Here is an 18,137-nt window from a genome sequence, read left to right on the forward strand (position 1 = left end):
CCACTCCATTACAAAGTGGCAACAAGGAAATGAACAGGGCAGAGATGCTGGTCTTCAGAATAGCTACTCTTCAGTAAATGCTTAAGATTTCTTCGGCATAAGCAATCACTGACACAGTTGCACAGGGCCAGGAAGGTGCTAAAATCTTGATGCTCACTATTTCCCACTTGGAGCATGACAGTGCGTGTCCTTGTCCTTTGTGTTGATAAATCCATTAATGGTGGAGCCTGACTGGCACAAATCCCACTTGGAAAGAAACTAACCTGGAGCTGCTGTTTAGCCAAGACCTAACACCTGCCGTCTTCGCCATCTAGCACTTGGGACTTTCCAGCTGTGTGTGCTGGCACTCGTGCACCTCACAGCCGTGATGCTAGCAGCTGCACTTCCCTGCTAAGGGAAGGGCCTCTCCTGCTTTATTTGACCAGTACTCCTTATGTGCCAGGAACACTGCATTTCAATGCAATTATTGCACCTGAGCGAACATACCTGATGGTGCTCTAGCTCCATTTTGCTCTGCTTGATGATATTTTCTTTTTCCAGCAGCTCCTTCTGTTGCCTTTCAAACTCTTCTTTCCCCTGTTTTGCATAACATAAGACATGGTGTTAAATCAAAACCACTCCTGAGCTAAATGACAACTCATAGGTCAAATAACAGGCTTCTCTGTATTGGCTTTTTCACTGGTAGTGCACCACTAAGAGTATGGAGAAGAAAAGGACAGTGTGGCAGAGCAAAAGGCTATCGCTATTATGTATGCAACAGTCCTATTTGAGAGGAAGTAATCACCCTGGTGAAATTACTTTTGAATATGTATTAGTGTGACAACCTGATTGCTACTTTCCTGCAATCAGCTTCTGCAAAAACCACAGACAACTCTTACTTGGCCTTGTGCAGAACAAGGTGTTGGGTTTACTTACCTGCAGGTGAACATAATCGTAGTCATCCATCCAGCTCTTTTCTGAGCTCTCACTGGTGGTATTGTGAGGGTGCTGACCTTTACTCAGGAGTGGAGGAAGGGAACTGCAGTGGTTCTGTGCTTTTTCTCCATGACGCTGCATATGAGGATTGTCATACACATAGTCAGGAGTGTTCATGATATTCTCTGGTATGTTTTTGAAACGTGAGCTGCTTAACGCCTGTTTGAAGAGCACCTCTGCGTTGATGCTGATGGTAGTGGTCAGTTGCTTGGCATCATCCGGGACTGTCCTTGCCACCATAACAAACCGATCCAGGTCATCACACTTGTTCTGCAGTCTGTTGACAGCTAGAACATTCAAAGACCAGTTGTAGCTGTTCAAGTCGTGACTGGTTTGGGTAAGGATCTGGTGAGAGTCCTCCAGCCTTTGCACCTCCCTCCTCATTTTGTTAAGGAGGCTGAACTCGGATAGGCAGGAGGCATTGGCTGCTGATCCTTTCGCAAAGTGGAGGTACTCCAACAGCGACTGCTCTACCTTATCCACAGCAGTGTGAATTTCATTGATGTGTTTCTCCATATATCCATAAGACCGCCAGTCTGCTGTAATGAAGGCCATGAGGTTATTGACAGCTGTCTCCACCATCTGCTGGAGGTGATAAAGCCTCTCTATAGCAGTGTCTGGATCAAGGATTAGTCTTTTGTCCTGTGCAGTTGATGCTGAGAAAGAAGAGTCTTTTGATGTTGTTGACGATGTGGACATGTTACTCCTTGTGCTTCCTGTGCTGGAGAAAGACAACCTATTTATCCCATCAGTCACATCCTGTAAGCCTTTAGTGTCTTGGAGGACTGATGGTGGCACATCATATACACCTTCTCTTCCTTCTGGGATGAGACTTTCGCTGAGTCCTGTCTGTTGACCTGGGAATGCAATTCCCCTTGGGGTATCATAAACATCTTTTTGAGGTGCAATTTGCTGTCCAAGAAAATGGTTTTGATGGTTCATAGGGATGTCATAAACATTCTGTTTCTGTGGCACTCCTTCCGGCAATAAAAGGCTCTCAGGAGAAAATTTAAGTTCTTTCCCAGTTGCTTTGGTGATGGGAGGAGGAATATCATATACTCCTTCTGGTCTTACACTGTGGCCCACTGGAGACGAAAAATCCTGCAAATTTTCCCTCAGGCCTGTATCATCTCGGCATGCAGATGGAGGTGTAGCATAGACCTGAATCACAGAAAGCAGACCATGAATGAAACCTTTGGCTAGAATAGTAAAATATTTTACATCTTCCATATGGCCTATAAAATACTGGGATGGAAGATCTGCCATTGACTTTCATGGAGTCAGCTACTTATCCTCAGTTTGACTGAGCATCAGTTTTAATATCTCACTTTTTATCATTCATCTTGATGAAAATTCTCATAAGCAGCAAAATCCAAAAAGGCAGCATGCTGCCACAAAGATAATGTAGGTCTAATTATCAATTCACACTCCATAACGTTAATGATTTTGATGCAGTGCTTCACTTTACCAGTTTGAACAGTTTAAAAACCTAAGGAAATCTTTAAGTACTGAATCTCCTTTTCCTTCAGGATCATGCATGAACTCTTGTTTAAACATGTCTTTGGTCACACATGAAAATACAGGATCATGTGGAAAGAGCGTAATACTTACCCCTTTGGCAGGTGGTATGTCATAGACTCCTAAAGCTTTTGCTTCTCCCATGGGAACTGGAAGCGCAGGCCCCTTAACCGATGCAGGGGGAATGTCATATATCTAAATAAAGAATAAACTGGTTACAGAAACAAGTCACCTTAGGGAAGCTCTGATCTCAGATGAGTTTTCTCGGTTTCCGTGTTTCCTCTCAAACATCCTGAAGATGATCAGAGCTCTTCAACTTCGTTTCATATGGGAGAACTGCTTGGATTTGCCTGGTATTTTGGACAGTTAGGAGGAAATGCACTTTGCTAGGTCCCCTCTGGGCAACTGTGTGGACAGCAGGCTGGAGAGATGAAGGCATGGCTGACTTCCATCCTGAGAGTTAAATCAAGGCCAGTCTATTACAGATACCTTTTGGAGTGAACAGGGGACCAGTATATTCATGTGACCAGAACTGATCACACCCTTACTGACAGAGATTAGAGGGGTTAAGGAATAAGCTTGTACTAGTACACACTAAAGTCTCTGAAATGAAGGCTGCCCCTGTCAGCATTGCCTATCTGCTTTATTGGGTGCAGTGTGAGCTGTCTTACTAGCAGAGAGTACAGCTGTCAGATGTTTCAAGTGTCCCACTTGGTGGCATGTCCTACATTACAGTGGGTTCTGCATGTGGTCTAAGGCCACTGTCTGAATGTCTCTTAACCCAGACTTCCTAACAGTTCCAGCCATTCGGTGTCTGTCTGTGTTATGTACTATTGGGCTTCAATGTTGTTCCCTAGAGGAGCTGCTCTGTCAAAGAGCAATGGAGAGATGCAGGGTCATTGAGTTACAGGTCCTGCAAGCATCCACTCTAGATGTCTGTGGTCTTGGGGACTGAATGCTAAGGGTGTTCCCCAGAACAAAGATATATTTCAAGTTCAGTGACATGGTGCAGTAGGTATGTGGTGAAAACAACTCCCTGCATAGTAGCTGTTCATCTAGGCGATAATTTTACCCTTTACTCAGTGAATTACTGTCAACTATGCAACAACAAAGTAAGGGAAAAAAAATTGTTCCCAAGCAGCAAGTTTATTCTGTTTAGATATACTCTTTGATCAAAACACAGAAAACAAATGGGACTTTTGTGTTTGGTGTGCTGCCAAATCTTAGTCAACATCAAATACAACTTTGAAATACTTCTGCACTCTGTGAATAAGCCACAGCATCTAATTAAGACATATTTTCTCTCTGAAATGAGAGAACTTGCTTTGCTCATAAACTTCTGGTAGAAATTCATCACCTTTTGTGCCCTGTCAGTGCTGTTGGCAGTTTTATTGGTACCTACCCCTTGGAGAGGGCGAACAGGGGGGATATCGTAGGTATCCTTCTGGTATTTGGAAGGGAATTCATAAACATAACCTTGTCCTGACCTGACTGGAGTTATTACCTGTGGGATAAAAGAAAAAGAGGAAACATAAGTCTCTGAGGATCTTGGCATGTTCTCTCTGTAACTGCACAGGGTATAAACAGTCCAGTACTATTAACATTCACGCTTTATGTGGCAACGTTAGTAACACAAGTCTACATATACTTCTGACAGTTGAACACAGCAAAACAACTGTTAGTAGCTACAAATGCACCATCTTTTCCTTCCAGACCAGTTCTGACACGGCTGCTACAGTATCTTCTATCTGTCAAGCACAGATTCTCCAGCAGGTCTAAGACAGCTTGGTCCCTTCTTCCCATTGACCACGCATTAGCACAGACCGCACGAGGTGATGGTTACACCACCCACTCACTGAGATGAGTGAGAAGGCTACGTACACGCTGATCCTACTAAGGTGTTGAGTGTCCCCACTTACTGACAGAGGCTTAAAATACTACATTCAGGCTCTGGGAGTCTACCATTTTGCTTGTGGAGGTATTTCCCACCTACTCTGGCAGGATGTCTTGCGTACTGTGCTCCATAGCACAACATCCTGGATAACTGAGTGTGAGCTGTGGCTTTGGAAAGTCTTTACATAGAAAGGCTATGCTTAAACCTTCCAAAGCGGGACATTCAATTTTGCCATCTCCGTTTGGTTTGTCTATATTAGTGGCTAAGAGATAGGAAATGTTAAGCCATTCTTGAAGTATATAATGCAAGAACAGCCTCTGAAAAAAAAAAAGCCTAGAATTTACATTTTTTGACATTTTCTAAACCATTAACTACCATAATGACTTCAAATAAAATTTGGTGAAAAATAAATGCCTTATGTCTTGGACAGCATCTGCATGGCAGAATTTCAGTATAGTGTGGTATCAAAGACATGTTACCTAACCCCAAGAAAGAGCTGGGTTTATAGTGGAAATGCTGACATCTTAACCTCTGCTGGTGCTATTCAGCTCTAACAAAAAATATAAATACTGGAACCCAAAGGCATAAAATGGCAAATTACACAGGCCCATACAAGATGTGGCTGTCTACTCAGCTGGGGAGAATTCTGTACCAGAGCTACCTAACTGTCTTTAGAAATGTATGCAAGACGTACAAAACAGTTTCTGCCCACATGCTCAGTAAAGATCCTATAACAGTTTTTGCTGTAAGGAATTGTAGCATCCTGGCCAGATTTCACAGTGAGTTTTGCTTGACTGAGGTTGGCAGAGAAAGTCCCCGATGCTAACCCATTACCTCTTCTCTGCTATGTTAACAACACCGGCTTTTCTTCTTTTTACTTGGTGCCCAAATATTGCTGTGTAATCTCTGGCCCTGTACCATGAAACAATCACTGGATTTTCCCCAAGGTGACTGCCATACCAGCATACAGTACAGGTCTGATTCAATGTGAGTAGCCCAAGGCAGTGTGCCTGGTAGTGCCAGCCACTGCACTGACTGCGTGTGCCTTAGGTGAGGGAGGAACATCCACGCGTGGTAGGTGGGGGAAGACAGCGGGTTTTGCAGCTGCTTTTCCTTGAATTAGCATCAGGGGACAGGAACTGGAAGCAATACGGTCTCCAGAACGTGGGGTCAGTTCGCTGCCCATGAGAGAACTCCTGCTGAATTGGGTGTGGGGTTAATAGGGCCTACATACGTAAGAGTTTTTTAAAAAGAATCTAAACCTGTATTGAATTTATGACAGAGCGTTCCTCTCCCACAGAGTCACCTACTACATTGTAAAAGGTATCTACAGACAAAACTTTTAAGGAAGTTCTCCCTTAAGCTACTGGAAGCTTCCCATAATGGATCACTCCAGACATTATCCCTCCCAGGCCGCTCTCATGTAATACTGGGATTATTTTGTTTGCCTGAGAAACTTCTAAGTTGCATGAACATTGCTTCCTCATGCTTTTTCTGCCGGTAAGGGCTAGTGATCAGACTAGCATAGTTTGCCGTGTATTTTTTGTATCTCCCCCCCCCCCCCTTTTTTTTTCAGTTGGGTGCTGCCACTCAAATGCTTTCCACCCAAGTCAGGAACAGAAGGATTTAGTTTTAAGCAATGTTGACTCAGAGGTTCCTTCCAGGGGCTCCAAAATTACAACCATGGTGTTGCTTCAATAATGAGTCACTGGATGTTTAAAAATGATCCTCCGGGAGAACATACAATGCACAGTAAAAACAAAGGGCTGTTTCCTGGGTAGCCCATCTCCACAAACCCTTCTGCTACTGTGAACACTGTGGCATTAGGCTGCTTGCTAATATGCTGGGAAACTGCTTGACCATCCCAGAGAAAAAAACCCACACTGTTTGTGGCAGGCAGCCAGAGGCCCCACACCAGCCCTAGAAGCAGGGAGGACCGATGCACCACTGCAGTTCGGCTCTGCTTTACCTGCTGATTGTTACCTAGCCAGACAAGGCAGGAGTCAGGCTGCGTCAGGCTTCAAAAAGACAGATATTGGTCCCTCAGTCTGAAATTTTTATAAACCCTTGCTCAGTTGTGGTCTACTCCAGAAGCTGAACTCTATCCTAAATCCAGAGCTGGAGTAAAATTTGACCAGATCTCCTCCAGGCCTCAGATGTGTGATGCTACTTACAGTCCTGCCCATGGAGGCAACATATGGCACCTCTGCAGAAGCTTTATGGCACCACAGTTCTCCAAGGTTTGCACAGCACTTTAGAGAAGCGCCTTTACACAGGCTCATAAATAACTGTCCTACCCATCTCATGCCTAAACTCGTTCAGGATACAAGACACCACCACTCTCTCCTTGCTCAGAGAATTAATTTCCATGAGCAAACTCAAAGAAAAATCACAGGCCTCTAATATAAAAAAGGGAGTTGATCTGAGCAGACCTTTAAGATCATCGAGTCCAACCGTAAACGTAACACTGCCAAGTCCACCACTAAACCATGTCCCTAAACACACACAAGTAAAACCACTTGCTCTTGTTGTTATAGGTAAACATGATATTTTGCTTTTGTAAAAAGAAGCCCTGGTGGCAAAGCAGATGACATCCTTACACTGTGGAGCTTGGAACATACATGGAAGAGAAGCTGTGCTCATGCCCAGTATTTACAGAGAGATCCTCCCTCACTCTGCATACAGGAGTGTCGTGCAGCTGCGGTTATTCTTGTAGCTCATCTGTAGAGACCTTTCCCATTTTTCAATAAAGGCTGACATACCAGATGCTATATGAAGGGTTTACAGTACTACAAGACCTGTTTTTATTTTCTGTGCTGTGATACAGTCCTAAATAACTACACTAAAGCTAGACTGGCCAGATGAAGGAAGCCAGTTTCACTCAGCACTGCAGGACTTTTACCATGTATCTTGACACTTCTGCTCTTTCCCTGACTTGACTAACCTGAAGTAGTGGTCAAGCAGGGTCGCTCCTTTATTTGGGTGAAACAAACCCCTGCTCTGGGTGCTTCCGGCTGTTGTCAAAGGAAGTGAGAGGTTAAAACATGACGTGCCTGATTCTGGGTATTCATGAGTACAGCCTGCCTACATGGGCGACTGCAGACAGAAGACCTGAGCTGTCTGCGGGGCTGTGCTTAGCTACTTAAGGTGGCATTTATTTTCCAAGTAAAAATGCATCAGACGCTTTTATGTCTGCTCCTTTTTAGGCTTCTGAAAAAGCTACAGAAAAGACAGAAAATACAACTTTAAGAAACCCAGCAACAACCAAGGTTTGTTAGTAACGTGAAAGACAACTTTTTTTTCCTAATGACTCAGGTGTATTTTCCTGTGTGGAGGACTATCATCCAGTAACAACATGTTCTGAGTGATTTCATCATAAAATCCTCTACAAATGCTGATCTGGTCTGCACTGAGTACAAGAACATTTCCTGTTGTACCTCCACTCCTCTTCCCTTCCAACACTTTTCATTAGGTTAACCGTGCCTCTGGACTGCTTGTTCCTAGTCAATTCAGAACAGAATCAGCTCATCACCAAAACATATCTTGAGTGAACATTTTATAACAGTAATTAAAAGAATACTCACACTACTTGACAAAGTGAAAATGTGGAGCATTTGTTCTGACTGTCATGTCCCCAAGACATGACCTCACATGGGAAGCCAGGACATGTGGTCGCACTGCTTCTTCTCTATGAGGAAGAGGGAGGTAGCTGGGTAGGTGAAGTAAGAAAGGTACCAAACCCAGTATTTTCAGAAGTAACTTTTGATTTTGGATATTCACCCATAAATACGTTAAATGAACTTGCTGCTTCTGAATGGGATGCTCAGCCCTTGCAACACATTGCTGAACCATTTTTTATGGTTTTGAATGTGTGATGGCAGTTTAGTTTTGAAGATGGACTTCTGAAGGAAGGAGGTGGCTGCAAAAGAAAAGTTCCCCTTCTCCCACTTCTGGTCCAGGGATAGCAACCCCGTCTGGTACTTAGGAATTTATTTCCTAACAAATGTCACTGAACTTCAGACCTCAGGAGGATTCTTTTTCCTTTTACCTCTTTTCTTTTAAGAATGCCTGTGGTCATCCGAGTTTAAATAATCCTGCATTTCAAACCAGCAATTTTCCTTGTTTACGTGTTAAAGGAAACAGATGGTGTTCCCACAAACTATCTAGCCCAACATTCTCAAAACATTGTTAACCACTTAATCCATGCAGAGCAACTAACAGGGACCAGGTTTGGCTCTGGTGAAACATATAATAAGCCTCCTTCAAACTTTCAGTGCTGCAAAACAAAGACAATTGAGCAGAAAGTTTGTTCTGTTCTTGCTGAAGACCATGCTCTTCCAAAAGCAATTACTTGAGTCTTTTCCATGCCAATGGCATGTTCCTAACCAAGAAAAAGAGCTGAATGTGCACGTACTTTGCAAAATATCCAGTCCTGTGGTTCATTAAATCCCTCTTCCTTAAATATAAGGAAAAAAACCCCATTCTATTTCTTCTAGGACTAAAATGGACGTTAGGCTGCAACAGAGAACATTCCTAACTAAGGCAGCAACAAGACAGTTCTTGTGCTTATGGCAGACGCACAACACTGTAGTTACATTGTTTAACAAGGACAAAGAGTGAATAAACCTACTGAAGCCAACAGAATTACTTTGAATTTACAGCAACACTGTGGAGGGCAGAATTCGGCCTGCTCCCATAAACAGCAATGCCTGACATACAGAATGATGGGAAACAAGCTTTGCCGAGTTTTACAGGTGAGAGAACTGAAGCAGAGGTATGTTGCACCTCAGCAACACCTTGCCCCACCCAAACCACAGGCAGACAGGGGAGCTGAAAAGGGCAGCTTGCTATTTCCCAGTATGGCCTCTTAACCCCAAGAACCTACTGACGCCTGCTGACTGCTTTTAAAATAGATCAGTGCTTTTTGGAGGTGGAAAAGAAGAGGCACGTGAGGTAAATTTTATAAATTTATTTTAAATCTGGATGAAGAATTGTATTAAAATATATTTCTTCCCATGATGCTCTCCTTTTCACCCCATGGGTAACTCTCAGCAGTTGATGAGCTACTGCCATCAACTGCTGCTAATCTCAGCTGTCAGTCCTGTATCTATTAAAATCAGCTATAGCTTACCCTATAGAGTAAGAGTCCTGCTCTGGAGGAGGCCAAGTGGTGGTGCATAAAATGGGGCTGTTATAAAGCTTGGACATGGGAAAAAATGAATCAAAAGTAAGTAAAGGAAAAAGAGCAGGTTTGTTTTCTGTTATAAAGTATTTCTGTAAATTTAATAGAAACCTCTAGTTGTTGAAATGCTGTTCCTAAGCCTCTTAGGTGGATATATAACAGCTCCCTGGGCTCTCTTAGGCTTGTAAGGAGAATGAAATACCAAAGAGAATACTGGTAAACTATAAGAGAGAGAGAGAATTAGGGGAAAAAAATCTCATCCCTACTCTCTTGAACTCCTGGTCCTTTTGAAGGCAGTGGCAGGAGCCATTGAATGATGCTGGATCAGGCAGTGAGCCAACTCTCAGCCCTTCTTTCTGTTTTGCTGTATGTACTCAGGAAGCTAGGTGTGTCTCCTTAAATGTTTTTTCTTGGGAAAGGTTCTGTGGCTAAGTTAAACCACAAGAAGGTTCTGTTAAAGAAAAGAGTCTCTAAGGTAATCTGGGTATTTGGAAGAACCTGGCTAGCTGGCTATAACTTCGTCCTTTTTACAGAAAGCGCATAGTGTTTCCTCTCCTGTCTTTTGCAAGCTGCATCAAGATTTCCAGTGACTGATAATCAATTTCCTGACAGTAATACTTATTGTATCACTCAGTATTGTCTGGTGTAAAAAAGAGCAAAAATGTTTTTATGAAGCAGCAGCCTTGACTTACTTATTTGCTATATACGATGACATACAACGTGTTTCCCAGCTGTCAGTGAGTAAAGGTTGGGGTTTCATTCTCACATGTGCTAAGGATACTCGCTCTTACAAATGTTTGTTTTTGTAAGTTGCTATAGGTCTTAAGATTACTAAATCATAACACTTTATTTTAACCTAAATAATGTATGAACATCAGGCCACTATAAAATGCACTAGTAGAGTATCTTCTGCCAAGACTGAACCACTAGAGAGCTTTTGATCAAGGCTTACAAGCTGAAAGAGAGGGGAGGAAGCCTATAGAGGTATTTCTTCTAATGTACCAGGCTTGTAGCTGCAACTATGAGTTGCTTCTAGTGCTACAAGCCCAAATGCGTCTGCAAGGCAAGAGGAAATCAACAAAAATGACTGTATCTTCTTTCCTGGGCTGAGTTATCAGCTCTACTGTGTGGCGGAAAGAAATGCAGTATCAACACACATAGTGACGCTGCCGCTTGTCCTCAATAGGGTGTTCCCTAGTGAATTTTCTGAGAAGTAAGATTCAAGATGTATGAAGATAAGGATACGTGACAAATACTACCCTGATACAGAATTGATTTATAGTTCTTGATGTTGTTTCAATCTTCAAAATACCTGCTTATTTTCTCTTACGCTTTATGTTCATTTGTTGTCCAAGACCTATACCTACAAAGATCTGCTTTTCTGCTGTAACTGTACATGCTCTTAGGGCTAAAGCATGTCCAGATGTCACTGATGCGTGGTGTGTTAAATTAAAAATGCTTAGCTTTGCAGGCTCAAGGATTTAAACAGGAACTTTTAAATGTGGTATGAAGTGCTTCACCAGTAGATGCCCAGTCTTAAATACCCTCATGGTATTGTAATGCAAATAACAACAAGTAATGAAAATGAGTGTTATGCTTTTCTCCTTTTGAGGTCATGTTATTTCAACCAGATTTATGCAAGTTTTGGGTTGTGAGTCTTGAAGATGTAGAGCAGAAGTTGTGAAACTGATCTAAAATAAAAAATGTGAAATCATGAGCTGGCTTTGATTCAAACCCTCAACTGCTGGTGATACAGGTATAGCCAACTGCTTTGCAACTAGCCTAATCCTGACTTTTCAACTTCTGGTGTGACCCTTTCCATTAACCAGCACACAAAAGCAGGTTCATTGCACTATTTTTCAGTTTTGTATTTTTTCTAAATCTAAAGTGCAGGTTTATTGTCTTTCCAAACAACTATTTTTTTGATCTATGGAGTTACATAAACGATCTAAGCTCCAACTAGCATAAAATGACAGGGCTGTATTAAGTGTAGTGGAATGGTGCTGACTTGCATCATCTGTAGCTTTGGATTACAGTGTTGAATTTTTGCTTGCTGCTGGTGTTCACTATCACAAACTAAATGCAGATCAAACATCTCTCTCTACAGACCTTACTGAATGAGCAGTACAAGGTACAAAAAAGCTCAATAATTTTGTCACTGACAAGATTTTACCACTTTTCTTCTTTCTTTTAATGATGTTTTCATGACCTGATCCTGCTCTCACATCAACTCTAGGGCTTTCTGCCAGCTGTGTTATGAGCAACACTTCTGCTTGCTTCAGTGGAACAGGCTTGGTGCTAGCTGGCCTTGAATTGCGAGGCTGACTGGGAAGGGGTATTTCCTAGCTTCTGGTGGAGTCATTCTTGCTTACAAAATGTGATTAAAAAGAGTCAAACCAACACTTCTGAGGATGTCCCATTTTTTGAGAGGAAGAGAACAAGAGAGATGAACAAAACATAACTGTTACTATTAAATTATCATCAGCGTTTTTGAGAAGTGTGAAAGAGAACACTTGTCCAATACTCTCACTAAGAGTTTTACCAGTGCCATCCCCATGACAATTACTCATTTTTAGACAGACAGTGACATCACCACTTCTGCATGTGTTGGCCAACAGGGCTAATGAGCTGACATGTTACAGTACTGGTGACAGAACACGCATGCACTCTGAAATAAATGTCTGTGGATGGATCTTACGGAGAAATAAAATCCCCAAATTATTGTGTGATAAGTTCTTCTAGTGGAGAAACATGTTCATCTGATAAAGCATTCTCTGGAAACCTGTGATTAAATTTGAGCTGGAGTTTTGATTAATGAGAAGTGCGTGGCAAAACTCAGCATCTCAGCATTTTGGTATCTTGCCCATGATAAATACTTAAAGCAGCACCTTGCTTTGGCCATCCCAGTCTGTCTAGTCTTCCCATTTTAAAAAGGTTGTCACATGAAGAACCATTTGGCAAACATGCACTTGTTTTCTGTGCTGGTAACACTATGACTGTCTCTTATCAAAGATAGAAACCTAAATTTAAGGTAGGTTTGGAGGAGGAGAGAAAATGAAGAAAAAGGATGAGAAGACGAGGTGCTGGGACAGGTAGGGCAGAGAGTGGTCTTACTGTTGTGAATGACGTGAAATCCTAAAGGCTCACAAACAGTAAACCAGTTTGGCTCAGTCCAAACAACTAGTTTTAATTCTTTTGAGGATCTTAATCTTATTTCTGTTATTTCTTCCCTCCTATATTGAATTTCTAGATGGAAAGTTGGAGGGGGGCGGGGAAAGCTTCATTTGGGAATTGTTGAAGTAGGGTATTTCCATGACTTCTTGTTTCCCTTCAAATATTTTCTTTCTCCCTTTAAGACATTTCTCAGAACAGATCCTTCCCTGTCACCAATTTCAGTTTTGGTGAATTGGCATTTCCTAGTAGGCAAAAAAATGGTTGAGATGAAGCATTGCCAAAGAGTTTCAATTTCACAAGAGTGCTCTCGGAGGTACATTTGGGCAGAAACAATAGAAGTGTCTCTAAATCATTTAGGTTGGGAACTATGTTGCTCTGAGAGAAGTAGGCAAAGAAAACATTTCTTCAGGCAGAAGCTCAGTTTAATTTGACTTGTAGAGGTTCTCTGGCTCACAAGCTATATGCTGGCTCCATTTCTGTATGGCTTTCTCAAGGCAGCTGTACAGACAAGTGCTCCTATTAACTGGTGTTTAGATTAGCATAGCTTGCTTTGGCAAGTTCATGGAAGGTACAGACACCTTTTAAACAGATATAAACTCCATCCTTAATTGTCTGTTGCATCTATATAATAATTACAGCAGACCTCAGTCAGGACTGACTGTGCATATAAAAAAGTTGTGATGGTAAGACCAAAGGGAAAATGTGTCTTTTTAGAGATAGACTGTCTTATGGAAGATTTCTGTCTCCTAAGAACTTAACTAGATTAATTTCACTTTGATTCCATTCTAACTATCTGTTTTGGGAGAAAGCTTAATTTAGATTAATTTAAAAGAAAACTGATGCAATATTACCACTGCTATTTAAAAAAGAAAAATGGAAACGTTTGATGCCAGACATGTGGAATGATGATATTCTGATGCTAATTAGTCTTCCTCCAAAAGAAAACATCTACAAAAATTATCGAATGCCTGCAAAGCCTTTAGATTTCAATAGAACTATGCTTTCTGACCATCAGCAACCTGTCTTCATCTATCCTTTTCCTATCTCCAGAAACCACACTTCCTCCTTATGACGAGATTCACTTTTTGAATAATCAGTTTTCCACGTTTTTGTAAAATGCTCTGCTGTTGTGCTTGGGTTTTAGTACCTACAGGGAAATTTAGATTACCCAAACTTAGTGTTTGGTTAGTGTGTTTTCAGATGTAACCAAAGGTTAGATTTCTAACAACCAAGAAAGAGCCCATAAGCTTGCATCTTTCTTCTTATTATCACTCCTTTTTTTAGCTAAGTTTTGATCCTGCACTTCTGCCTGTGCAGGCAGATTTGTGTCCCTGGGAATCAGTTGTTGGATGACATTGCAGGACTGGCCTTTTTTCTGATAATACTGGGAAAAAATGCACGCCTCTGGTCTACAAATAGAACTGATGAAAGAGCCCTGCGCTTAGGGAGAAACAAGGAGTAATGCTGAGCTCATGTTTGCTCAGCCTAATAAAATGCAGTCTTTTTCTTAAAATACTTCTCTACAAATCACATTAGTGACTAACTACTGCTTACTCTGACTTGTGGATGAGGGTTTCTTCACTCAGTGGTTTTCATGGAGACCACTGAGGATAGATTAACTGCACAGGCTTTTTATCAGTAAAATAGCTCTTCTATTAATGTCACATGGAAAGTTACAAGTGAAACTGTGTGCTGTTTTTACCATTGAGTTTACATTTAATTTGAGAGAATTTCACCCTTTAGAGTGTACTTTGTGAAACAGAGCACTGAGTGTTGAGGTATGTGTTACCATTCCTGCTGCACTCAGCAAATTTGCTGTGTGTTCAGCACTTTTAACACTGAAGCAATATTTTCTTATGAGGGATACAAATCCCCAAAGTAGAATTTGTAATGTGAAAGCAGAAGAGAGACTATAAGATGACTCTTTGGGCCATTTAAGTAAAACATATCAGAGGAAGCTGGGGTATTTCAGATGTGAGGGTAAACGGGGACATTCTATCTCAGAATGTAAATATATTTTGTCATCAGAAAGAACAGGAGCATATCTAGTATTTTGTAGTTTGGCAAAATGTATCTGCCACGCAACTCTTTACTATGCTTAATGTATATCTCCTCTTACTTCATAAATGTGAAAATAGGCAAGAAAAAAGATAATAATGTAAAGGCAGGCTTATTTCTGGAACAAACATTATATGCAGCTGTCTGTTTCCTCCCAGCTAAGACAGTATTTGTTTAATTGGAAGGAAAAACATTGTAACATGGCTAACTGGCTTCTGCTACTGAAGTCTGTGCCAGAGCTGTCAGGGTGGTGCTGCTTGTGGGGTGGTGTTTCCACTTTCTCATGGATTCAACCAACATGACTCTAACGTAAATAAAGACCAGGGAACAAGGTCTGTTCCCTTAGTCGTGGTTTACCCAAACCTCCTGCTGAAGGCAGTGAACTCTTGAGAAAGGTGGAGATCACAGGATGGCGGGGTGTGAAACCCTTGATCTGTCAAGGGCATGTTTATACTTGGAAATAGCCCAGGGATGTTTGCGTGTGAATATGAGTTCCTTCCCTATTCTGCTTTATCCACTTTTAAAAGGTGGATAAATGTGAGTGTTTCCTGAATTATAAAGCTCTAGTTCAAACTGACCACAAACAAAAAAGCTGATGTGTTGCAAGTTGGCATTCATCTCTATTTGCCTGAGTTAGTCCATGCCTTGTGGGAGCTGCAGTTCAGGGCCGGTAACCCCTGCAGTGCAGCCTCTTCCCTGGTCGAACAGCCGTGGTGCATCAGCCTCATATTCTGTTTTGTGCTGATTTCCCTTGATCAAAAGTTCTGTAGGAACCAGTAGCTTTCAGGAGAAAGCTTTCAGAATTTGCCAAAACTGTCTTCCAACAAGGAAATGTTTCCCTTGAACTTTTTGGCCAATGTCATTTTCAGGATGGCGGGACAGCACAACAGATCAGTTAGGGGAAACACTGAGCCAGAAAAAGAGTGTTTAAATTACGGTGGTGACTTTTTTCACATGTAGCTTTCCCTAGTTTAAAGCCCATGTGTGAACTAGTGATTAATCACAGATGCAAAAGAGACTTTGTGCTTTGACAGCACCTTTCCCAAAGGATGTTCTCAAAGCAGTCCGTACAGAATGAGTTCCCTCATAATTACCCCACATATTTTGCAGATGAGATTGCTGAGGTGCAAAAACACCGCTCAAGACTATGCAGAAGTCTGCGGCAAGGATAAAATCCAGGTTTCCTCAATGTCAGATTCATCTGAAGGTTCCTTCTCTTTGCTGGTTGCAGCAAAAGAGAGTAAGTTTGAAGGCAGAGCACAGAAAGGAGGAATAAATTCTAAAACACAGCTTTGGTATCTTTATGCTCCTCAGACACTCTTCACACTTAGGGGTGTAACAGTTTTGTGACTGAACTTGCAGCGCAGCTATAAAAGCTTGAGGCTAACCCAGGCTAATTTTAAACCATCCCTCTGTCATTTGTAGGGTGAGTTTTAGAAGGTGGTATTTTTATTTGATAGAAGGAGCTGATACAGCTCTGTTGTCAACAACTAGCTTGGCCAGAATCAATTCATCGTTATAATTACCTGCCTCAGGACTCCTTTTTGACTTGCTTTGCCTTTCTGGCTAATGAGATGCGTTACCTCAGCACAGCTTTATAACATGCTTGCTGTTGATTTACTGTTGCTTGAGGCTAGACAATTCCTGCCTGACAGCAGTTCCTAAGCTTTGCCTGTAGAATTTGTATGGCAGCCAAACCACACATTTGCACAAAGAAAACAGGCAAACCGTGCGCAGAAATGGATAGGATAGAAACTGCTGCTGATCCTGCTTAGAATGGTGTCTAGAGGACATGGTCTTCTCTAGCTACTGCTATGGGAAGGAAGAAGGCTTACATATAGGATGACCTCATAGCAAAACCCTTCAATGTCCTTAAAACTGCCAAAACGCACAGCTTGCTAACCAGCTGTTTCTGCTGATGGAAGAAGGCAGAGTGGCTCACTTAACCCATTGGGGCAGGTGTCACAAGTCTGAGAAGAGATTCAGCATTTTGGCAGTCAAAGCAAAGATTCCCAAAATCAAATCTTCAAGATTTCCAGCTTTCCTTAATACTAAGGATTGTTTTTACTGATCCCTAGAGGAGGAGGATTTGGAGGACAGACTGTTTCCTCAGACAAAGGAGACAAGTGCTAAAGTGCTTCCCCTTAATTAGGCTTTTCTTTCACAAAGGCATTAGCAGATAGTTGCAGCTGCAGCAGTAAAAAGCAGTTTTGCAAGGTTAGGATGATAAAGAATGGTCTCCGTTTTACCTCGGACTCCTCCCTTACTAATAGCCCTACAGTTCTCTCTTGTCTACCATGGTTTCAATCCCAATGGGCTCTTTTTAGTGTAGAACTGAGCAATTTCAAGGGACTAGAGACATGCCTGCCTCTGATAAAAGCAGGACACTGCCATGAGGTTTGCCATCCAGCAAGCCTGCTGCTAATATACAGTGAATACTGAGACTCAGGGCTCTTAGGCTAAATAAATTTAAAGTCAGGATTAAAGCGATCCTATCCTAAGTAACAAGAATTGGCTAGTGCTAAGCAGGTTGGTAGCTACTTTGCTGAGGGTAAAATGCTTTATAAATGTGTGTGTTTAGTTTATTCTACAGTTGGCAGCGTAGCCATTTGTTTTTATGCAGCATAGCTGACCTTTCATAGGTTGCAAGGAATTAAATGAAACAAGTTACACGTCAGCCAAATAAATGGTCTGAATTTTCTAAAGAAGGTGACTTGAATTCAGAAAATGCATATTCAAGCTTGCTGAAAAATTTCTAGGCAGAAACTTGAAGAAAACAGGTGCTTTAGTGCCTCTGATTGTTGCATCTCAACAAGAAGTTTGCACTTATACTGAGAAACTGAAATCTTTGTTTTAATTTATCTAGGGTCTTAACACAGTCCCTGTAGCAACCACGTTTATGCAGAATATCCTGTTAGTTTCCGTGGAGCTGGAGAGGGTGGGAGGGAGAAAAAACTTTACATGCAGTTGGAGAATTTTTTCCTTTCAGGCTTACACTGTGCAGAGTACACACACACTTGCATTAAGCTAAATAAACTATGCTAATGGTCATTTAGGCAGGTCAGGTCCTAAAATTAAAGTACACAGCACTTATTCCAAGCTAATATCTTGGGCTTCCCAACAGACTTCAGTGCAGCTCTGCAGTATGGTACATCTCCTGTGGTCCAAGCCAGCTAGCTGAGGCATCTCTGCACAGCGCTGTAATGTTTCATGCAGACATACACTAAAATGGGATCTCTTCTGTGCTGTCCCATCAACAGGCTATTTACCAGGTGTTCACTATCTACCTTGAAGGGTATCGAAATGCTACTGTGGACAGGTAAACTATACTGCCCC

At 41.8% G+C, this 18,137-nt stretch overlaps 1 protein-coding gene across 1 annotated transcript in view; it reads right to left on the reverse strand.

Annotated features, from left to right (window-relative positions):
- NEDD9 (neural precursor cell expressed, developmentally down-regulated 9) overlaps nucleotides 1-18,137 on the reverse strand; it is a 38,083-nt gene that overhangs the window by 1,612 nt on the left and 18,334 nt on the right. Inside the window, exons 3-6 of the mRNA XM_050891478.1 lie at nucleotides 3,896-3,997; nucleotides 2,587-2,688; nucleotides 916-2,136; nucleotides 487-576 (exon numbers count right to left, since the gene is read on the reverse strand). Coding sequence (XP_050747435.1) covers nucleotides 487-576; nucleotides 916-2,136; nucleotides 2,587-2,688; nucleotides 3,896-3,997 — 1,515 coding nt within the window. The remainder of the gene's footprint in view (nucleotides 1-486; nucleotides 577-915; nucleotides 2,137-2,586; nucleotides 2,689-3,895; nucleotides 3,998-18,137) is intronic.

Source organism: Gymnogyps californianus, chromosome 2 (genome assembly GCF_018139145.2).
Source record: "Gymnogyps californianus isolate 813 chromosome 2, ASM1813914v2, whole genome shotgun sequence".
Taxonomy (NCBI): domain Eukaryota; kingdom Metazoa; phylum Chordata; class Aves; order Accipitriformes; family Cathartidae; genus Gymnogyps; species Gymnogyps californianus.